Here is a 24,560-nt window from a genome sequence, read left to right on the forward strand (position 1 = left end):
TGAGGTTGATATTCAAAAGCCATTTAAACAGATAACTAAAAGGTTATCCATCTAAATGGCAAAATGGTAGTATTCATCATCATACGCGGCTACATTCTTGCCCACATAAATTAGGGGTGGGTGGGAGGTGTTTCCGGGAGGAGTGGAGATAGCCACATAAATTTTGGTCGCACCTTAGGGCTGTCCTAAAGTTAGTCGGGTATACTTATCCAGCTAACTTTAAGATAGCTAGGTACATACAGTGCTTCTGCTGCGCTGCTGACTATACCGGTTAAGTTAGCCAAATAGGTGATCCGGCTAACTTACTAGCTGCTCTGTGGCTGAATATCTGTCCCAGTATTTCTAATATTTTGCTTTGAGGCGCAAACGTCCAAAAATATGTAAAGATACACCTTAGCAAAATGTATACAATGCAGAATGTCTGCTTAATGCTCACATAAACTGAATCTTCCATTGCTTTTTCAAGTGGATACCTACAGTACACAGCCACACTCTCCCCAGCATAGTGACTCTAGTAAAGAAGGTAGGAAACTGTATATACGAAGTAGCAACCGACTCTTGATAGGAATTTACTCACAAGCCTCTGTTTTTCTCTAGGCATTAATGTATTTTGTTCTTCCATATTCATCGATTTTAATTTTTGAATAGAGCAGAAGCACCCTTATTAATCCTGTAGAAGAAAACTGGAAATTTTTTTTTGCATGCTGTAATGCATTATATTGAACCACCATACGAAAGTTCCACCCTTGCTGTGTATGGTTCAGTGCCATAGACTGGAAATCTTGGGATCTAAATCTGCAGCTTCTGGCTCCCAACTAGGGACTCTCCCAGAGAGCTAAAGGAAACTGCTCTTAGCTAAACTAGGAGGAGAACCCTTCCTAAATAAACCAGGTTGCTCATCTCTTATTGCTCTCCCTTGTCACAATAAAAATTTAGCCAAAGATGATGTACATGAAAATTTGATATTGCCATTCTTTTGAAATCTGATGAGCATCAGCTTTGGCTAATTCTTATATTGAGCCAATAAAAGATATCACAACCTTCAAAGAATCTAATGTTTATGGAGGGTAGACGCAGTGAGGTTACATGCCCTAGATTCATATTAAGAGGCTCAGTCCCTCTTCTCGCTCCTCGGCTCACATGCACGCACGCACGCACATATTTACACCTTTTCTATTTGAATGCTTTCTCCAGTGGCTCTGAATCTGAACACAACACTTTCAGGGACTATGCATTGCTGTATCCACCATGGTGTTTCTGAAACTGACAACATTTTAGGCTTACTAGTGTTCCATGGGATGCTAAGAATTTTCGCTATTTCAAAATGTTTTCAACAACAAAAAAATTTATCTATGAGCAATTGGAAACTAGAAAGGGAAGCAAACCCATCTGCTTAGATTGTGACTTGCTGTGTGTTTGTACTGACTTCCTTGCTTTTGTTCCTACATGCATGAAATGCATAAAATATTCTCCTGTCTTCTGAATTATAAATGGAAACCTGCTTTAAAAAATGTAATTTACAGTTGTTTTATAAATTGCCTGCTTTCCTTTGTCTCCTTTTCAAAAGATGTATAATCAGTGTGAGAAGTAATGATATGACGATCTTGTACATTTGCATCCTGAAAAGTCTGGAATAAAAACTGTGTACCACTTGTATTCTCTTGCTTTGAGTGATTCTTTTTTAAATGAAATGTCACTTTCAGTAAGTTTAACCAATTAATTCAACATTTAGGTAAGAGATGTTGGAGATTATATCTAGTGAAGGTTAAAACAGTGTACATAACATATAGTAACGTAGATGATGACAAATAAAGACCAACTGATCCATCCACTCTGCCCAGTTTTACCCTTCCCCTCTGTTTTACACTGCTAAGAATATATCCCAGTTTGACCACTTATATGATATTGCTTATTTAAATCTATTTTTGTTATCTTCCTTTTTGGGTCTGTACCATCTTAAGTCAATATTTCCCAATCAGTATATCTTGAGACCCGATCAGTGTACCATGGAAAAGTCACCATTGCCTGATGTTCTGATCAGATCAGCACTGGGCTCTGCTCTCAGCAACAAGAGACACTGGCAGTGACTCTTAAATATGTAGGAGCTCCTTTCTGAGAACACATATAATCATGCATGCCTCTTCTTCCATGCTTTAGCATGAGCCCTGGACTACGGGAATTAATGGGCAGCATGCAGGGCATGGTTAGTTGGGTCGGAGATGAGCATATAAGTTCCCATGTCTCATCACCCTGCTTCGTAATAATTTAAATAGCTACCAAAACTAGTGAGTAATGTTTGAGAAGTACATAACATTTACAGAAGACTTTTGGAGATGATTAGAATTCTAAACTTTTACTCAGTACAGCAATATTTGGACTCAGATTCTTAGACTTTGCTATTGTCTTGGGCTTTTTTGCGTGCAGTTTATTAAACATAATTTTTTTCACTTGGACAGCAAGTTTAACATAGAATGCAAAATAATTGGTTCCATTGTTTTTTTAATGTTCAGGTGCATGTTGCGAGTACTGGATTCATTTGGTACTGAACCAGAGTTCAATCATGCCCATTACGCACAGTCTAAAGGTCACAAGACACCATGGGGAAAATGGAACCTCAACCCTCAGCAGTTTTACACCATGTTCCGTAAGTAGCCCGGTTTCGTGATTAGACGCTTTCCATAGGTGCACTCAAGAGATGATGAGGCCGTTGCTGTGAAGTCGTTCCAGTGGGAGAGACCCTCACTGTGCCTTGCAATATAGTACTCTGGTTTGGAGTGATTAGATTTAAAAATAGTGCATGTGCTTGTTACTTTAAAATAGATCCATGTCTTTTAAGGTCATATTTCCTATAGTGAGTTAGGACTGAACTTGGAGCCAAGAAGTATATACTACCCTTCAGGCCCTAGAGGAAGTGGAAGTGTCAGACAAATTCTGATATGGTTCTGTAAGAATCTAATACTTTCTGATGCTGTATCTGGTTTTATCGAAACAAATATAATTTTTGTATTTCACCTTTTCTTAGGTAGGAGGAGGATCATTGGAAGGCAAATTCAGCTTCCTTTTTTTTTTTTTTCCTTTAAATAAATGAGCCCAGCCTTCCAGCTTCTATATGCTTACAATTTCAGCTTGAGGCTGGAAGTGCATTGTCTAACATAGCCACTTGCTCTAAGCCCCTTACATTCTCTACTTTATCTAGATCCTCCATGCTTACCCTTGCTCAATGAGATTGACAGGTGTGTGTGTTTTTGGTTTTTTTTAAATAGGTTGTTTGCACTGGCTATTATTACTCTTAATTGTACCATGTTTCTATAAATATCTAAGTGGTTTACAATACATTAAGCTTGTTTTTAACAACCTGATTACACAATTGGAAACCAAAATATTTAAGATGGACTCTTTAGACCTAGCCTATCAAAACAGCAGTCATTTTTTTTTTCCTTTTAGTAACTTGCCCAGAGCCCTTATGAGGTAAATATCACCAACCTTGGCTCAGTGGAAAAGAGCTTTGCTCTTCCTGCTTCAGTGTAACATAAATAATGTTAATATTTTAAACCCAATCCATTGTGATTATCATGGTTTTTTTTTTTGCTTTTCGTCAATCCACTCCCAGTTATTGCCCAATGCCGTTAACTTACTCTAAATTTGTTTAATTTGTTGATCTGGGGAGTCATATGAAGGCAAAAGCCAGAGTTTCAGATTGGCCCCTTCAGTATAAATGTCTCCTTGAATCCAATCCTAGTTCTTTCACCCTCCAAAAAACACATCACCAGAACAATTGGAAGCTCCTCTAAGAAGGTTACTTTTCTTTTTTTATTTCTATTTGATATTAAGCCTCTCCCTAGAAAAGACATAAGGTGGGTAACAAGGAAAGATGTAAATTGCAGAACTATGTTGGGGGAGGGGACGTATCATATAAACTGAGGCTTGAACAATGCAAAATTGTATAGCTAGCAGTACATGTGGTACACTGATTTCATAGTATAGGTAGGACGCCTAGCAATAATATAAGCAAACATGGGGCATAATAAAGCAGAGCACCGTTTTCATAGTTAAAAGTAGGACACCTCGCAGGAAGATGGCAGAGGTGCAGGGTAGCAGGTTTCCTTGTGTAAGTCCTGTGGGATAATGTTCCACAAGCTGGCTATGATGCGACTGAATTTATGATTCTTTGTGCAGACTTGCCTTTCCTGTAGCTAGGGAAGGGTCATATAAAAGAGCCTGAGGTTCCATCGTTGGGCTGTATGTGCACACGAGTTGAGCCAAACATGCCAGTGCTGTTTTGGTTCAGGCGTTTATAGACCACACAAAATACTTTAAATTTTATCCTGCAGTCGTTGAGGAGCCAGTGGAGCTCATCAGGACAGGCTTCATGTGGTCATTAGACTTGGCCTTTGGTCAAATGCTGATGTATTTTGTAACAGTTGGAGGTGCTTGGCTGTGCTACGGAGTACCGTTGAATAGGAAATTGCAATAGTCAATGAGGCTGGTGATATGTAATTTCTTCAAAAAGTTCCTAATTGTTGAAGTTGACATAAATGGAAACATAGATTTCATCACGGCTGAGACGTAGATTTCCATAGAGAGGTGGTAGTCAAGCATGGACCCCAGACTACGTACAGATTCTGAGAATTGGAGACTTGTTTGTAATGGGAGTAAAAGGTTGTCAGACCAGCTTAGCCAAATAATTGATTTAGATGGGTTGAGTCAAATTTGTGATTACTGAGCCTTTGGGCTACTGCTGAGAAACGGTTGTTAAGATTAGAAATGGCAGAGAGTTGGTAGCCTTATTTTAACACACATGATGTCAGCAAATAGATGCTATTCAGTGTCATAGGACTGAATGATACAGACTGGCTGGATTTAATGTTAAAAATGATTGACAAGGCCAAATCCTGAAGGATTCTACATGTAAGTCCTTTTTGGGGGACCATTCATTGTCCCAAATGATGAACTGAGCTCTTCCACTGAGGAATGACTAGAAATCACCTGAGGGCCAGTCTATCTATACACATTTCTTTTAAGCAGAATAACAGGAGCTGGTGGTTGATAGTATTGAATGCTGCAAAGAGATTAAACAAGACAAAGGAGTCTGTTCCCCTTGCAGTCTATGTGGAGGTAGAGGTCTATTAGGGCAAGCCAAGCGGGTTCTGTTCTCTTCTGAACCCCAATTTGTAGGAGTCAGGAGTATGGGTCTCCTCCAAGAAATCATAAGTTGGAAGTGAACAATGTTTCTAGGAGTTTAGGCAAGAAAGGAATCTTCAATTTCTTTAGCTGGTCTGAAAGCTGCTTCTCCTCTAAAGCTTTTTCCTCCTTGTAATATCTATAGAAAACTAAAATCATTTCTAGATTGCTCTCAAGATCTTCACATTTATCTTCTGTTAAAAGCTAAATATTGCATTTTCTGTTTGGTGTTATTTAAATCTGGATAAGTTTAGTAAAATTTGATTATATTTCCTCCTTAGCTCTTCAGGAGTGATGGCTAACCTCTCTAGAAATGCTCCTTCAACTGGGATAACCGCATGGATAATTTTAGTGACCCAGTAATGATTTAATTTGCCTAAAAATAATTTTGTGTTGACTGGTGACAGACTGTCAATATTTTCAGTGCCACGAACGTCAGTGACGGTAATCATATCTACAGGAGACTGCAGATCACTAGCAATATCTGCATCTTTAAAATCTGTTTGATTAAGACAGACATAAGACTTTCTTGGTACCTGTAGCATATTTTATAATTGGACCTTTGAAGTCCTCCATCCAGTCTTCCATTTCTGTTTACAACTCTGAGTCAAGCATCCAAAGTAGAGAGGCCGAGAGGTCAGGATAACGTTAGTGCAGAACGATGATGCCGAATAGAGCAATTATGACAATTATTGGATACATAATTTATAAAATAATACTGTGTGTGTATGTACAGAAATGAAGGAATACTATTGCTAAAAATATAAACAATATTGGAAGAGTTTGAAATGTTTAGGAAAACTCATTATTTTGTAATATATACTTTTAAATTAATAAACATTAAACTAAATGTACATAATCTATAAATATTAGAAAACCATCACAGAAAAAGTTAAGATCTTCCTTAATGTGGTTGCTGATGATAATCTTGTAAAGAGTTGAGCATGCCTTGATGAAATGATCTTCTATCAGAACAACCTATACTTGTCTGTGCTAATCCTGTGCACTGGGATCTCTTAGCACAGATTAAACTACTGCACCGTCCACACTATTATGCTGTCTGCTTCTCTATCTGCATCTTTAAAATCTGTTTGATTAAGGGGCAAACCCTGCGACACCCCTCTCATTAACCAACTACCTTCCGAAAACTATGACATTTTCTCTATCCCCCGAAAAAAGAAAAGAGGAGGGGGCCTACTCCTCATAGCTAAAAAAGAATTCAAGCTCACCTCACAAACCTGCAATATTCCCAACCAATATGAAGTAGGCCTGTTCAAATCGCAATCCCTACAAATATGCCTCATATATACCCCTCCTGATCTACTAGAAAAAGACCCCTCCCCCCTCATTGAATTCCTCACCATCTCCCTCTCCCCCGACATCCCCACGATACTCCTTGGCGACTTTAACCTGCATGTCGACACCATCCCACAATCCCCTACATGCGAAGCCTTCATCACAACCTTAGACGCAATGGGGCCTTACCCAACTCATCCCACTCTCCAACCCACAAAGCTGGTCATACCCTTGACCTCATTTTCACCAATTCACTCATAAACATCATCCACTCCCCTACATGCCTTCCTGTCCCCTGGTCCGATCACTCCATCATCAACACAATTCTCTCTCTACAAACCCCTCCCACCTCCCCCCCTACCCAGCCTAAATCCTTCCAATTCCGTAAAACCTGCCCTATAGATACCCTGGCCACGGCTTGCTCCAACATCACTAACCATATTGACCAAGAGTCAGCAGACAGTGCTATATCCACCTGGACAGAAACTACCCTGAAAATCGCCAACAACCTATGTCCATCCATTCAAAAAACAATCACCCAAACCAAATCATCTAAAAAACCCTGGTACACCCAGACACTCAAAACCCAAAAAAATCCAGCTTAGAACAGCAGAAAGACACTGGCGCAAACACCCCACCACTGCCACAAAAACCATTTATTACCAACTCATGCACGCATATAGAAACGCCATTCAAACTACAAAAAAGGAATACTATGCCAAGAAAATTCACCACCTCCAATTCAACCCAAAAGCACTGTTCACCCTAGTCTCAAATCTTACCAAACCTAATGTCTGCACCCCAAGTCCCCTCCACACAGACCCGATGCAATGATATTGCCCTATTCTTTAAGAACAAAATAGCTAACATCACCGCCAAGTTTACCCCCCAACCCCAAAAATCCCCCAACACTAACAGTATAACCCCCTCCGTCCTACACCACACCTAACATCCTCACTTCTTTTGAACCCTCTCAACACTAGAAATAGAAACATTTTAAAAAAGATGAGACCCCTCCTCCCACCCCTCAGACACTATCCCTACTAAACTACTACTCGCTATTCCTAAAACAATAGCCACCTCACTCTCCAAAATCGTGAATTGCTCCCTGGAACACGGCCTGGTACCCAACTCCCTGAAACAAGCTGTGGTCAAACCTATCCTAAAAAACCCTCCCTTGATCCTTCCAACCTATCCAACCTCCGTCCCATCTCCAATCTCCCTTTCCTCTCCAAAATCATTGAGAAACTAGTTAATTCCCGCCTCTCTGACCACATAGAACAATCCAACATACTCCCACCTACACAACATGGCTTTCATAAACACCTCAGTACCGAATCCCTACTCCTTTCCCTCACAGACACCATCATCAAAGGAATGGATGCCGGTAAATCCTATCTCATTGCCATGCTAGATATTTCCGCCGCCTTCGATACTGTAAATCATAACATCCTTATCAACACTCTCACCAGTATAGGAATCTCAGGTACTGCCCTCTCCTGGATAAAGTCCTTCCTCCAAAACCGCACCTACACAGTCCTCATTGATAATTTCACATCCCCCCCTGTTAATCTCGACTGTGGCGTCCCCCAAGGATCCTCCCTCTCTTCCACGCTATTCAACATTTACATGCTCCCCCTCACAAACCTCCTTTCTAACCTTGGTTTTACACACTTCATCTATGCAGATGATGTGCAAATACTCATTCCTTTCACAGATACTGTACTCACTGCTCTACATAGATGGGACACCATTCTCACTTCCATTAACCAACTTCTCACCGACATGCACTTAGCCCTCAACCCTCAGAAAACTGAACTCCTCCTCATCTCCTCCAAACATGCACCCATACCCTGTCCCTCCACGCTTCAGACTCCTAACTTTATCTCCGACACAAGAAACTTGGGTGTTATACTTGACAACCAACTAACCTTCAAACCATATATCAAATCTATCGTTAGCAGTTGCTATTTCAAACTCCAAACCCTCAAAAAACTCAAACCCCTCCTCTACTTCCATGACTTCCGCACAGTACTCCAATCACTAATTTTTTCAAAAATCGATTACTGTAACGCACTCTTACTTGGACTCCCTGCCACCCACCTCAGTCCTCTCCAACTCCTTCAAAACGCTACTGCACGCATCCTCTCTAATGTCAAGAAGAAAGACCACATTACCCCCACCCTCATCAATCTCCATTGGCTGCCCATCCATTCACGCATCCTATACAAGACCCTTACCCTCATCCACAAAAGTATTACTAATGAACACTACAACTGGTTAAGCCCACCCTTCCTCCCTCGTACCTCCACAAGACCTACCCGCTCCTCCCTTCGTGGAACTCTTATCCCCCCATCTATAAAATCCACAAGACTCATCTCCACCACCAATAGGGCCCTTTCCTCGCAGGCCCTTCCCTGTGGAACTCCATGCCACTTGACCTTCGCACCGCACCTCCACACCCACCTTTAAAAAGAAACTCAAAACCTGGCTCTTCCTCCAAGCATACCCCCAATCACCTTCACCACCTATAAACACCTTAACCCAACCTCCATCTAGTACTAGTACTAACACCCCCACCACAGGACCTACACCCATCCCTTCAAGACAACCACAAACCCCCCACTTATCATGCACACAATAATTTATCTCTTATTAGCACCGTACATATCTTCTTACCCCTTTCACTGTTGCCTTGCGCATTTTCAAATATTGCACACAACCTATGTACATACCACTTGTTCATTGTTTCCCTGTACATATTTTCTCCTCACGTTTCCGTCTTCACCCCCCCCTGCCCCCCCCCCTTTGTCTCGACCACCCCCTCCCCTCCCTCCCCTATTTATTTAGTTATTGATCTGTTACTATGTTCTAGGTTACACAATGTTCCTTGTAAAGGCTTTGCCTATATATATCCTTGTTTAAGTTATCTGTAAACCGGCACGATGTGCAAACGGTTGCCGGTATATAAAATTAAATAAATAAATAAATAAAATAAAATAAAAAATAAATATCTGAATGTTAGATTTGGTGAAATAATTTTATATTCCCCATTGTATTTGCTTTGGTCCCAGTCTGCCTGACTTTTAAACTTTGACCTGAAGGTCTGTTAAACACTTTTTGTGTTTCAGTTTTCATGTTCAACCCTTGGGATATTCAGATTTTGAGGTCTTCATCCTGATTTTAATGCCGTTTGCCATGTTTCTCCTGTTATGAAGGAGTCAAAGATGCCCATTTCTAAGTGACTATGCTGGTATTCAGCTCTAGTCTATCTACACCCCAACACATTCAGTTTATAACAGCTCAGAGTGCCCAATTATTCTGTTTGCTTTTTAAATGCTTTGTTTGCTTTTTTAATTTTTTTCACCTTGTATGGTATGTTTATAAGAACTCATATTTCTAATTTCATTTTTTTTCTTGTGAACTGTTGACATAGACAGACATTTTGTTATATTCTGCCTTTGAGGCACTTCAAGGGAGATTACATTTAGGTACTGTGGTAGGTATCTCCTTGTCACCAGAGAGCGTACAGTCTGTTTGTACCTGAGGCAATGGAGGGTGAAATGATTTGACTAAGGTCACAAGGAGCAGCAGTGGGATTCCTTTCAGGCCGATTCAGTAAAGTCCGCGGGAGAGCGGACGAACGTGCGCGCGATTCTGTATTTAAATTAGGTGGTGCGGTAGAAACGGGCAAAAGGAGGCGCTAGGGACACTAGCGCGTCCCTAGCGCCTCCTTTTGACCCGGAGTGTGGTGGCTGTCAGCGGGTTTGACAGCCGACGCTCAATTTTGCCGGCATCGGTTCTCGAGCCCGCTGACAGCCACGGGCTCGGAAACCGGACACCAGCAAAATTGAGCGTCTGGTTTTCGGCCCGACAGCCTCTGGCCCATTTTTAAATTTTTTTTTTACTTTTTTTTACCCTTCGGGACCTCCAACTTAATATCACCATGATATTAAGTCGGAGGGTGCACAGAAAAGCAGTTTTTACTGTTTTTATGTGCATTTTCCCGGTGCTGGCAGAAACTAGCGCCTACCTTTGGGTAGGCGCTAATTTCTTAAAGTAAAATATGCGGCTTGGCTGCACATTTTACTTTCTGTATCGCACGGGCATACCTAATAGGGCCATCAAAATGCATTTGCATGTTGAGGGCGCTATTAGGTGCCTATTAGGTGCCGCGGGTTGTACGCGCATTTTCCACCCCTTACTGAATAAGGGGTAAGGGAAAACGCACGTCCAAGGGCAGGTTAACAGTGAGCTCCGTCGGAGCGCACTGTACTGTATCGGCCTGTTTGTTTGCAGCCCACTGCTCTAACCACTAGGCTGCTACTCCAGTCCTGTTTTCCTGTTACTCTTGTTGGTATGGTTTCTAAACTAGAAGCTGCTAACATCTCAAGAATTTTTTTTTTTTTCACTCCCATTATTTCTTTAGCTGTCTCTTAATATTTCATGATGCTTACGTACTGTTTACATAACTCAGTGGTTCAGTTATGAAATCCTGGCTCTTTGAAGATTGTTTTCAGATGAAATGTGTATGAAAAAGATTACATTTTGAGGATAAATTTAACTTTCGACTTGAAAGACAAAAATGAATATCATGAGGTTGATATTCAAAGGGGTTTGTCAAGATACCTTGAGTTAAAATCTGACATTATTATCATACACTTCCAGCGTTACAAGCAGAGCAACTCTGGAAGCAGCCAGGAGTGGGAAAGATGCTACCATGCTCCCGACTGGGATTTCAGGGGGAGAGGGGGAAATCAGTAGATGTTGCTTGTGGGGTGGGAAGATTAGGTGGAGGGACAAGAGGAGCCCAATAATTTCTCTAAAAATATTAGAAGGGGCCAGCCTCAAAGCACAACAGCTGTGCTTTTTTTTTTTATTTGATGGGTTGAGGTGGAGGTAGGCATCCAGTGCAAGCCTGCACTTATTTGGAAGTGTTTTGTGGGATGGGGGAGCTGCGGGATTGGGCCTGAAGTCCCGCAAATGTGTTTTTTTGAGTTTTTTAAAAAAAAAATTTCAGCTTTTAACCAGAAACAGGGGTGGCCAATTCTACTTCTCGAGAGCCATAGACAGGTCAGATTTTCAGGATATCCACAATGAATGTTACGCACCCTCACCTCTGATCCAAAGTGGCCCCTGCATAGCCTCTGGCATCCAGCTATTCCTAGGACCCGGGACAGAACTTCCTGTAACTCTGGACCTCCTTTATAGGTCCCTTAGCTGAGACTAGCACATTGAGCATGCCCAGTATGCTACTATCCACTCAAGGTCCCCCTTCAGTCTCTTCTTTTCCGCAGTGTAGTTACCTCATGGTTTATGGAGCTCTCGGTTTTCTTGTTCTTTCTCGATAGTTTTTGAGTTTTCCCCAAATTCCTCAGCGTGTCCCCCTTCACGGTCTGTGCCTCCTTGGTGTGGTAGGTTGTTTTTCTACCTTTCTTCCAACTTTGCTGTTGATTCCCGACTTTTTGCCGTTCGGTGACTGCCGGTCATTGACCACCCGCCAGGTGTTTTTTTCATGGCATCGACTGGTTTTCATCAGTGCCCGCGGACCATGTCCATCACAGATCTACATGAGGTTTGCATCCTCTGCCTGGGGGCCTTGCACAATGTCTGTGAGTGCTCTCTGTGAGACCAGATGACCCCCAAAGGGCGTTGTGCATGCCTCGATAAGATGGAGAAACATTTTGGGGCCCAGAAGTCTACTCCTACTCCTGCGTCGGCTTCACTGACGCTGAGAGGTCACGGGGAACCCCTTGACATGTTCCCCTGGCTGCTCCTCTCGCCAGTACCTCCAAGGATTGCGGGGACGGTGACGGATCATCAGTTTCCCCATTCTCACGGACAGGATCTTCCACTTCCTCAGCGCCAGGGAAAGACTGAGTTGAGCACCCAGGGAGATCCTGTAAGCATTGCTACCAGTTGCTGTCAATGCACTACTTCGGTTCCAGAGTGGCACCAGCGATTGCCAGGCCACCACCGAAGCGATACCAGTCATCAGAGGCCCTATTCTCCAATGCCCCTGGTAGTCCTAGGCGTTCCCAAAAGACACCAGGGCCGGGCACCGTGCCACCTCAGAGACCTGAGGAAGAGCCGGTTATGCCTCATCCCCATCCCTCAGTCCTGGCCACTCTGGACTTTCAGGATGAGTTGGACCACAGGGTGCATCTGCTTTGCTTAAGACTCTCCAAAGCGTTGAGCTGCCAATGCCACCTGCCCCCATACCGGTGCCTGAGCCTCCACCATCGATGCTAGCACCCCTGCTGGAGCATCTGGATGTCATCCTGGGCGCCCTTCTGACACAGCTGGTGCTCGAGGGACCCTCTGTTCCCCAGTGGCCACCGATGCCCCCCACTGTAGCGATCCCGATTCTCAGGTCCTCCAAGGAGGAAGATATGCTAGCACCATGTTTCCTAGACGACAGTTCCCTGAGCCCTTGCCGGTTCCTTCCGGCCTTCGGTCCCCTCGATTCCAGGGGAAGCATCGATTCCCACAGTGCCCTCGAGGCCTCCGAAGCCATCAGAGCCCAGGGCTGATGCCCCTCACAGACCTCTCGCAGCACGCTGGGCCCAGTGAGGAGGGGAAGGACCTTACAACCCTTGGGGTGATGACTCCACGGAATCGTCCTCCATTTACTTGGATGACTCCCTCTCGGAGCCCTCCTCTTCGAAGGAACGACACCGGTCACCCCCACCTCCCCCCGAGGACCTGTCCTTTGCAGGATTTGTCAGGGCCATGGCTGAGGCTGTCCCCTTTCAACTGCTCACTGAGGAGGACATGCGACATAAGATGCTAGAGGTTCTCCAGTTCTGCGCTCCTAAGGAGATCGTGGCAGTTCCTAGCCACAACATTTTCAAGGACTTCCTCCTCTGCATGTGGGAGCACCCCATTTCAATCTCCCCTGTCAAGAGAGAGGCTGATGCCACCTACTTGGTGCAGAAGGCCATGGGGTTTGAGAATTTGTATCTCCCCCACCAGTCGGTGGTTGTGGAGTCCGCCCTGAAAAAGGCCCGGTGCTCCCGCACCCATTCCTCTGCCTATCCTGGACGTGAGCACAGGGAGCTGGATGCCCTGAGCAGGAAAGCCTTCCAAGGCGCCATTCTGGTGGCTCGCATCGCTGTCTACCAGTTCTTTATGACCCAATACAACCACAATCTCTGGAAATGGGTCCAGAACTTAGAGGAGGGCCTACCTCAACAGGAGGTCCTCTCGGCCATTTTCCTGCTGGGTCTCAAGACCGGGAAGCACGAAGTGCATTCCACCTATGATATATTTGAGACGGTGACTGGCATTTGCACCAGGAGAATGGCATGGCTCAGAGCCTCTGACCTCCAGCCAGAGGTCGTCCAAGATAGGCTAGCCGATCTCCCCTGCACAGGTGAAAACCTCTTCAGGGATAAAGTCCGGGATGCAGTAGCGCAATTGAAGGATCATCATGACACCCTTCAACAGATTTCCGCAGATTTCCGCAAGCCCTTTTAACACCCCGTCCTCGGCCAGGATGTCCTCTAGGCCAGGATCCCAGAAACCTTTTTACAGGCAGAGGAAATATTCTCCAGCCTCCAGGGCTTGCATGCCTTGCACCAGCTCCAGGGACCGGCCTAGCCAGCAACAAGCGCCTAAGCCCCAGCTAGCACCCCAGCAAGCCTTGGCAGCGAGGGAGCAAAAGTCAGTTGACCGTACTCCTGAAGTCAGATTCCTCGGTTGGAGGCAAGTTCTTAAGCTTTGCCCATCGCTGGGAAGAATTCACGTCAGACTGATGGGTCCTCACTGTCATCCGTCAGGGGAATCGTCTAAACTTCAGCTGGCTCCCGGAAACCTCTCCCCCATGTCCATTGTGGGGTTTGTCTGCCCACCAGGTCAGACAGAACTCACCACCCTCCTCGTGGCGGGCAGTGAGGCCGAGGGCTCTATTAGAGGTATTTCCTCATTCCGAAAAGAATGGTGGCTTGCACCCCATTTTCGACCTCAGAGTGTTGAACAGGTTTCTCGTGTTTTTCTTCTTGAAATGTTTCTCTTTAATATTTTATTACATTTATAACTTTTAAATTTTATATGTAATGAAAAAAACAGAGCAGTCTGCTTGGCTTATATCTATTACTCTTCAGACTACTTAACTCGTATAGTTTGAATGTGAGGAAATTACTTTCCATCAAACTGCTTTCATCAGAAAGATATAGAAATTAGAAACCATGCTGTTTAAAATGTTTGATTATGGAAAACGTTTGCGCTGAAAAGCGCTAAAGATCGGTTATACTGGGCAGCTACTGTGGCAATCAAGTTAAGAGTTGTTGAAAAGCCCTGAGGCAGCCATTGCTGATAAGCTGGCCAACTTTTTGGTTCTTAAGCCTTCCTTATATCGCTTTATTTTATTTATTTAAAAAGCATTTATACCCACGACCCCCACAGTTCTGGGCGGGTCACAGTTCTACATGCATAGTCATGCTCAGTAAAAACAAATACAGGATAATATCAAAAACAGACAACATGAAAAACCACCACTAGCGTGCAAATACTTTTATCAGAGGGAATGAGTCGGTCCCTGCGCTGGAAAGGCTATTTTAAAAAGGTGGTGGTGGTGGGGTTTTCAAAGACTTTTAAGAGTCTTTCATGTAATTTAAGCAGCGGATCTCCACCGCTAATGCATTCCAGAGTGGAGGGGCCTGCAACTGAGCGAGCCCTTTCTCTAGTGACTGCAAGGCCAGTACGGCGTGCGGATACCGTGTCTAGTAACAATTGTGAAGCGGAGCGTAGTGTTCTGGACATTGTGTATAGCCTGGTTTTCAGCCTTGAGGTCCTTATACAGGGTTTTTTGATGAGAGAAGTCATTTCCTCACATTCAAACTGTATGAGAATCATTTCGAGAATAAAAAAAAAAAAAAAGAGGGAGGTATGGGAGGTTTTTTGTTTTGTTTTTTTTTAGGTCAATGGTTAAATGCTTCAATTACCCTGTAATCTGGAGGGCTTTTCAGATTTCTGAGATCTTATTCTTCCTTTGTAAAAATTTCAAATTTGAAAAAATCATTTTTGTGTAAAATTATTGCAGTATAGTATTAGATTTATGCTCGGCCTTCGAGTTTCAATAGCGGGGTTTGGTTTATCTCTTGTTTCATGGTTCCTCAGCGGTCTCTTAATTTGTGACCGCAGTAGGAGTCTGTGAATGGAGGGGCAGGGAGGGAGTGAACCGGGACTAGAGTGAATGAACTGGCTGGAGAATTGCCAGAGGAAGAGGGTGTGGGTGAACCAGGGGAAGGGCGGTGGGAGTGTGTGAACTATGGAGAGAGGGAGAGAGTGAGTGAACTGGGGATGGGGGAAGTGAACCAGGGTGAGTGAGAGGTTCGTGGGGAGAGAAAGGAGAAGAACCAGCGTGAGGGGGATCAAAGGGGCTTTGTAAGGTGGAATTGGGGGTGTGATGGAGGGGCTGCTCTTGTTTAGTAGCTTCCTTCACCCCATCTAAATCTTCCCTCATTCTCTTCCACCCGATCCCCATGCCTTCCTGTCTTCCCATTTCCTTATCCCCAATCTTCCCTCCTCCTCCTCCCCATTCCTGATCCCTCCTTTTGAAGGAATCCCCCATCCTCTCCTCTGTCCATTATCTGCCTACCTCTCCTCTCTTCCCATTCTGAGATCCCTTTCCCACCTTCATCTCCAGCTGCAATCATTAAGATCCCTGTTCCTCTAATAAAGAACCACATAAATTAACCGGGCACAGAAATGTTAGAAAACGACTTTCATAAAGCTAAAAAAAAAATGAGATTGCAAATATATGCATATTTGCCAAATAATTGCTGCAAAATCTTGAAAAATCTGCCACTGGAAATAAGGGTCAATGAAAGTGTGTAGTTGTGCTTCCTTCACTGACCTCAAAAGAGCTTAGCTCTTAAAAGCAAGTCAGAGATGTATTCAGCTAGTCCAAAGGAAAGGTATCTCGCTTACAGCTTATTTGAATCTTATTTCTATTTGTAGTATAATTGGATGCATTGCCAAATTGAATGGGAGTATGACAACCAGACTTTTTCAAAAGGCTTTTCTTTAGCATGTAAAAATATCTTGTAATAGTCTACAACGTCTGTGGTAAGCCGTGTTTGAAGTTCTACAACAGTACTAGTATTTTTTTTTATTTACAGTTATATGAATTGGCTGCTAGAGCAGAAATATAGTACAATAATCGCCTCCCTGTTTCCTCCTAGCAAGCCAGCGATACCAACTTATTAGAGTTGCCCTGGGGCTTTGAAGATAACAAAATCATAATAGTCTACTGCACCATGTTAGAAAATCCCATCAGCTGTATATTTCAAATCCCAAATGCATTAAAAGTATAAAAATAAAAAAAAAATAAAAAAGCATCATAGCCCAGGCTTACACTGGAACCTACCTGCTTTAAATAAATAATGGTGGTTTAGGTTATGCAAAACAATATCCATGCTAATGTGCAACCAAACTTTTTTTTTTTTAATTTAATTTAGCATTTTAAAGAGGCATTGCAACAAAAGGTGCCCTTGTTTTGAATAGTTTGGAAGTCTTTTTAGAAACTGCCATGTGTTTGTGTGATGCACAATAACAGCAGTTGAAATGAAATGAGTGTTTGCTTGTGTGTGCAGCATCTAAGTGCACTGCAGGGCTGGTCAGTTACAGCCTTCATTTTAAAGCATTGCAGATCTGTTTCCTGTTTATCCTGCCACTGTGCTATTGTTGCTGGAGGGAATAGGGAAACTGACGCTGCCAGCTAAGATTTGTGACAGACATCCTCTCAGACATCACTAGCATTTAGTCGCTGTTCCACTAACATTTAAAAAAAAAAAAATCACTTTTAAAAGTTATTGTGCGGAATTCAGATTAAGAATAAAAAATAGTTTCTGAAAATGTTTTTGAGTACTTGGAGAGGTACACAAACCTAGTAAAAGTTTTAAAAGGATTATAGTTATTGGTGTTCTACAAAAGATTGTAGTCTGTAAGAAATAATAGAAATGAAAGACAATATCCATGTAACTGTGCACTGTAATAGATGCTATGCATAAGCCAACTGATTGGAGACAGGCGTAAGATACTCCATTTTGTGAGTTATGCCCTAACACCAAGGATACCTTTTGGCTTTCTTTGACACACCTACCCCATTTCAAACAGCTTTCATACCCCTTGCCCTGGTCCTCTCACTCCTGCCGCAGAACATGTGGCAGTAGGGCATTGGAAAGTAAAAGTTGCCAAACAGCCTAAGTTTGCATTGCTGACTTCAGGGAGCTGGGGGGAGAAGATGAAATTCATCCTGACTTGATCTCTCCCTAACACTCAACCTCCCTCCACTCTTCCCCCAACATTTACCATCACTTCCGTTCCACCCTTGTAATCATTCATCCCTTCTTGCACCATCCCCACCACTTTCAGCATTCACCTACTCTCTACCTCCCAGCAAAGCACAGCTGTGTCCTGGAATTGTTTCTGCTCCAGCCCTGCTTTGCCTCCCGTCCTTACTGATTATGGAAGCCCCTAGGGAGGAAAGGCGAGAAGGAGCTGGAATTGACACTGAGCATAGACAAATCCCCCGCCCCTCTGCTCTGGAGTGGAGGACTAGCCTAGAGATTAGAGCAGCAGGCTGAATCGGAAGCCAAGGTTCAAATCCCACTGACATGCCTTCAGACTTTGGGCAAGTCACTTAACTCTCCATTGCCTCAGGTAAAAACTTAGGAGCTGATGTAATAGAGCGGGCACAGCTTGATGCGCAGCTGGATGCACGTTTTGGATGTGCTAGAATAACTTCCGATGTAATAATGGGATCGGCATGACCAAAACGCGTATCCAAACCAGGGCATATCTAATAACCCTGATGCAAAAAATCACCAGGTGCTCGACATGCATGTTTTAACTTGCAAAACTTAACGCCAGCTCCGGAGCTGGCGTTCAGTCTTGATGTGCCCCAAGCCTCAACCAAAAAAAAAAATACTGCATTTCTGTGGTTCCTCCTACTTAATATCGTCGTGACACTAAGTAGGAGGAACCACAGAAAGCAGCATCATAAAAAAAAACCCCAAAGTTTTGATGGGGGTCAGGTTAGGAAAGCGATCGCTCAATTTACGAGTGTCCGTTTTTCCTGACCCGTTGCTGTGTGCATAAATTGTGCATCCATTTTCCTAACCCACGTCTCCTGTGCACCCAAAGCCATGGATGTACTATAGGGATGCACAATTTATCTCTAGCGTGTCCCTTTTAACGTGGCAGCTCATTAAAACATGCCATCGTGTGTCCAGGAGATGTGGCTGTGTGCTGTGTTTAAAAAAAAAAAAACGCTTAATACAAGTTCCTGTTATACCACGCAGCTTATTGCATCGGCCCCTTAGATGATAAACACTCTAGGGACAGGGGAATACCTACAATATCTAAACATAATCCACTTTGAAGTTTCAGGAAAGGTGAAATCTAAATAAAAGTTTAATTACTCTAGTCCCGCCACCTCCTGTCTTTTCCCTCATGTGCTGCCTTTTACCTTAGGGACAGAAGGGTTGGAGCAAGAGAGGATTTCTTTTTTTTTGCTTTGCAGTATCTGTTCCAGCCTCACTCCTCACCCACTGGTGGTCCTATCACTATGTAAGGCGATTGTTGCTGAATTTTAAACTAAACCTGCAGCATCTGACTGCATATTCTGGATGGCTGAAGAAACTTATCATAGTGAGAATGCTGAACATTGAAAACTGAGTGATACTTGACTTTCTCCCACCCAAAGACGCTTGTCAGTTGTAGAATTGTACACTGAAAACTAAATCGATTTGCATGCACTGCCTCAATTGTATGAAAATCTCTCCTATCTAACTGGCTAGATATGACCTAAGGACTGGGTTAAGAACTCTTAGACTAAAGGGTTCGAAACAGAATATGACTGATCATGTCTCTCAAGGGAGAACCCAATTTTACCTTAAAACAGTCTCCTGTCCTTTGACTTTTTAATTTCCTGGTAAGTCTGTCATGAGGGACTAACACCTTCTGAAATTCCAGATACACTGTATTAACCAGCTCACTCTTGTTAACATGTTTGTTAATCCCTTCAATAAAACATCTAACATTTGTAAGGCAAGATTTTTCTTTGCTAAATCCATGTTCATTCTGCCCTATTAGACTGGGTCTTTCCAGATAGCCAGTAATTTTATTGTTTAGAATAGCTTCTACAGTTTTTTCCTGACACCAACATCTGGCCTACCAGTCTGCAGTTTCCTGGATTACCTTGAAGGACGTTTTAAAAATGGGCATTATGTTGGCTACCCATCAGTCCTGGGATACCCCTAGGGGTCTGCAGACCATAACAGGGGGTTCTGTGTTAAGTGCAGGAGCAGGTCTCAGTGGACCCCATCCCGCGGCGGCCAATAAAAGAGGTCTAGAGGAGAAGGTGACGTCCAAAGTGTGTGGGAGTGAATGAGTATTACATAAATACAAAATGTGTGAGAGAGAGAATGTGTGTGAGATGGAGCCTGTGAGTTTGAGAGCATATCTGTATGGGCAGGTAGAATTGAGATCATATATGTGTGGGAATGCAAGGGAGCCTGTGAGGTCGAGAACATGTTTGACAGTGTATGATTGATATACAGTAGGAGTGAGAGCCTTTGTGTATGTGTGAAGGAGCCTGAGGGAGCTTCTCAGGATGACTAGAAATCAAAAGTTCCCAGGTTTGGGAGAGCAAAGCATTTTTTTTTTATCCCTATTAGTTCTAAATATTTAATGTTTCTATTGCTTTAAAATAAATTATTGGTGTTTGGTAAATTTTTAAAATATGTATGAGTTTTTAATTATTGGATGGTTTTTATTTATCAGCTTTTTTTAAATATTCTTTTTATTAGTATGGTTTTACTATTATGACTAGCATTTCTTGATTGTATTCTTTGATTTTTTTAAAATGAGGAATGGTAATGTTTCTGTTTTTCCATTGTTGCACTGCTTACAAAGTCTGACTACTTATGGCTACTTACTTTCTAATTCAAAGTCTGACTACTTATGACTACTTACTTTCTAATTCAGTTTTTGTCTGCACATGTGTATTGCTAATTTGTGTCTCTGTTCTGTATTTGGCGAGGGTCTGTCTGTGTTCTGCATGTGTGACTGAGGTGAAGTAGTCTTCTAGCTTGTAGTTTCTGTATAGAGATCTATAGCAGCCTCGCTTGTTCTGTTTTCCTAATAGGTGGTATATTAGTATTTTAGGGCCTGTTGCACTGTTTGCAGTGTTACCTTTTCATAGATAGAATTGTTGCTGTTTGAGTCTGGTATTTAGGGCGTTATGCTATGGCAGACTTCCTATAGTCTGAGTACATTTTATTTTATAGGATTGTGTAATATTATGCAATGTTTCTGATAGTGGAGGGAGTTTGTGTTGCTGTTACTAAGATGACATCAGATTTTGAGTATTTTTCTGTGATGAGTGGTAAGGATAAATGTCCTTGTTCTGTTCTGCACCTTTTATTTGGGGAGTTCCTGTGAACACAGGGTATTGCAGAACCTGAAGTACAAGTTTTATATTGGAATTCTGTTCTGTCCTGTATAGACCTGAGACTTCACTCCAGATTGGAAGAATGGTGCTCTTGAATCGTTTTAGTTTTACTAGATGGTTGAAACTGTCTCTGCATGTTTGGAATTTGGTAAGAGGCAGGTATGGAGAGAAGAGCCATTGGACACCTGCCAAGATTGAACTAACAGGGTGGTTTCCCTGTCACAGGTGATTTTCTTAAACTAAATAAAAATATCACAGGATAAAGGGGCAGGTTGGGATGGAAACCTCTCTCTCTCCACCTCTCCCTTTTAAAGATATGGGCCTGTCTCAGAATTTCCTCCTTCCCCGTTCCCCACCAGTGTCTTGCTCTGCAGTCCATGGCAACCAGTCTCTCTCTCTCCTTCCACCAGTCCATCTCCACAAGTCTCTCTCCCTCCACCAATCCATCCCCACCAGTTACTCTCTCTTCTTCCGCCAGTCCATCTCCACAAGTCTCTCTCCCTCCACCAATCCATCCCCACCAGTTACTCTCTCTCCTTCCACCAGTCCATCTCCACAAGTCTCTCTCCCTCCACCAATCCATCCCCACCAGTTACTCTCTCTCCTTCCGCCAGTCGTGCTCTTTCACTCTCTGTACTAATTTATCCCCAGCAGGCAATCTATCTCGCCCTCCACCAGTAGTGCTCTTTCTCTCCCTCTGTCTCCCCACCAGTACATCTCCACTAGTCTCTCTCTCTCTCTCCCTCCACTACCATCCTTGCCAGTATTTCTCTATCTCTCCCAGTTCACTCCCCCCCCCCCCCCCCTTCAATTTGCTACAGATCCAGCTACAGATCCAGCTGTGTGGTTGCTTGTAGTTACATTGCACATTTACTGCCGTGCTCTGCAATTATATGTATTCAGTTTATATCAGTAAACATTTAATAGGTTTTATATATTATGAAGGAGTTTGGGGTTCCTATAATTGTTATTCCATTAATAAGTTTTCTGTATGGCATATAACTGCATGTAAAAATTAGAGAAGCACGTGGGAGTCTGTGAAAATTTTGGAGGTTGAAAAAGGGTCCAAGCTCTCAAAATGTTTGGAAACCCCTGCCCTATTACATTTTCCCAGTTCACTGCATCAACGTGAGGATTTAGATATAGAGTAGGCGACCCACTCCCAGCCTTTCAACGGTTTCTGCCATATTGGTAAGCCTTTCTACGCAGTCTCAAATCTTTGGCAGCTGCTGACATCACTAACAAATGGATTTTGACTAGAAAGTCCAGCAAATTATGGCAGCTTCAAGACCAGTTTCTCAACGAAGCAGTCATTTATGGCATCTAGAAAACATGCACAGTATCTGTATTTTAGGAACTTGGGCATGCAGCAATGTATTCTTAATCACCGCCTCTGCTGTCTGATGTGACACAGAATATTTACTTGGAGCTATGCTTGCAGGAAATAATTCATGCAAACTCAAAAAAAAACCCTGCTATTGCCTGTAAAGTTTGAATAATAATTTTATAGGTCATGTCTAGCTAGTGAACAAAAAGAAATATAGAGTGATAGAAATATTTGGGGTATGTTCAAGTTTTACAGAATGTGGCAAGATTAAACGAATCATACATAAGTATGAAGGCGCTTTTAGCCCAGTATATTTTATGCTTTGAGAATTTCACATTTTAGAATTAAATCAAATGCCTGCTTTGGATGGCAGTTTCAGAGATGTTGAGCATGTTTGTACCCAAGGCTGTGCCATGTTCAGGTTCATGCTGATTTATGTAGCGTTTTAAATTTTATGAGAATTGTTTTCCACTGCACTGCATGCATCTCTACGTTGATATCCCAGAGCCAAGATAAATTTCGCAATGTGCATTATTTAAAATACTTAAAGGCAGACTTCACCCAGTAGCAAAATGAATCACTCCCAATCATTCATGTGGGCAAAATATAATAGCTACAATGCACTAAAGAGGCAGTTGGTTTTATTTCATGCTATCACTTGAGTCTGTGGAGAGCAGTTTACAGTTTGTTTCGAATAATGCTTAGTGTAAATCTGCAGGCCTTGAAAAGTCTGGAATAGAATGTGACAAACTATAGATGGCTTTGGTGGTTTCCTCTCTTTTTGAGCTAAGATTCTGCTCTGATCGTTTGTATTCCCCAGAGCTGAAAGTTATCTGTCTGATCTAAAAAAAAAAAAAAAAAAAAAAAAAGCCTTTTCCCGGTCAAAGTATACCAGCAGTAATATTCTGCTTTTGCAATTATAATCTGGGCTTGATTGCCTGACCTACTGTATAATTGCATCCTTTCCTCAAAGATTAGGGTGTCCGCCTTGCGAGAAAATGTGTTTGCTGTGGATAGGAAAGCAAACCCCTAAAGTGGAAATGCTGAATACTAGGTGCTGGGGTTGTTTTTTTCTAGAACTGTCCTGTTTTAGGAGGAGAAGGGGAAGGGACATGGTTGCAGCTGAGTTAACTAGAGAGAGGCAGGCAAGTGAACAAGCTTTGCCTACATGGCCCCCCCCCCCCCAATTCCCTACAAAACTATTGCCCCCAGGAGCCAATCAGCTCCCAGCCCAGCAGTTTGAATACAGACCATTCAGACTACCCTTACACTAACTGACTGGAAATGCCAGCCGTTAGCCAACCTTCCCCCATGCCCACTCCAGCCAACAAAGTGCCCCTGGCACCCCTTTTACCCCCAGGCGTCCAGGTACGAGACTCATCCACCATTTCAAAATATTGCTGGCTGCTGTCATTTCTTTCTTTCTTCACTTGCAAATATTTTGCTGCTTCATCTGAAAATGTGTACTGTGTTAATACATGACTGAGCAATGATAAATTTGCTTGCAACAGTCTGCAGTTTGCTCCTCTATCCCCTCCTCTCACCACCACCCCTCCCCCCCCCCCCCCCCCCCCCCCACACACACACACATTAGCTTGTGAAAGGAATTTGGTAATCCCTGATTCTATTTTGAACCATATCTTAACACTGTACAACATGTTTGTGTGTGTGTGTTTTCTTAAAATTGCTTCATGTAACTTAAAACTGAGTGCATGCATCACAGAGAGACTGCTTTCATTTCATATAAATAAAAAAAAAAATAGTACAGATTAGGTTTACTGTGGGAGATTTAAACATAGATATGCAGCCTCAATGAAACCTGCTTATTCTGTTTTTTCCTAATGCCTAACATTATCATTACTCATGGTTTGTCGTAGTCTAATGTGTTGTGGGCGAGCCAAAAATGGGAGGTAAATTTTCAAAGCCATTTACCTGAGTAAATAGTGATTTATCTGGATAGCCTGGCCTGGATTAAAGCACATGCAGGTGTCAGGAGCCTCTGTTCTTTTAGTCATGTTTAGGAGACCTTCTCAGGGTGGAGCATTGTTTAGCTCACGGAAAGAAAAGAGCACATTTACTTTTGATTTTCAAATGTGAGTGTAATTTACCTCCACTTGGCTGCCCACACAAAAAAGAGTGAAAGTTCATGTGTTCTCTGTACATGTTTTTTCCCCCCCTCCCCCCCTCCCCGGGCGTGAACCATCTGCATCGTCAAATCATGATGCATCAGCGCACTCAGGGGCGGATTTTCATACTCCGCGAATAGGCCTACTTTTGTTTGCGCTCCAGGCGCAA

The 24,560-nt window shown here is 42.9% G+C and overlaps 1 protein-coding gene across 3 annotated transcripts in view; it reads left to right on the plus strand.

The window, feature by feature from the left end:
- Window positions 1-24,560, plus strand: part of MGAT5 (alpha-1,6-mannosylglycoprotein 6-beta-N-acetylglucosaminyltransferase) — a 422,238-nt gene that overhangs the window by 251,092 nt on the left and 146,586 nt on the right. For all 3 annotated transcript variants that reach the window (XM_029605357.1, XM_029605355.1, XM_029605356.1), the window contains one exon: window positions 2,511-2,644. In XM_029605357.1, the coding sequence (XP_029461217.1) occupies window positions 2,511-2,644 (134 nt within the window). The remainder of the gene's footprint in view (window positions 1-2,510; window positions 2,645-24,560) is intronic.

This window comes from Rhinatrema bivittatum, chromosome 6, assembly GCF_901001135.1.
Source record: "Rhinatrema bivittatum chromosome 6, aRhiBiv1.1, whole genome shotgun sequence".
In the NCBI taxonomy this organism is placed as follows: domain Eukaryota; kingdom Metazoa; phylum Chordata; class Amphibia; order Gymnophiona; family Rhinatrematidae; genus Rhinatrema; species Rhinatrema bivittatum.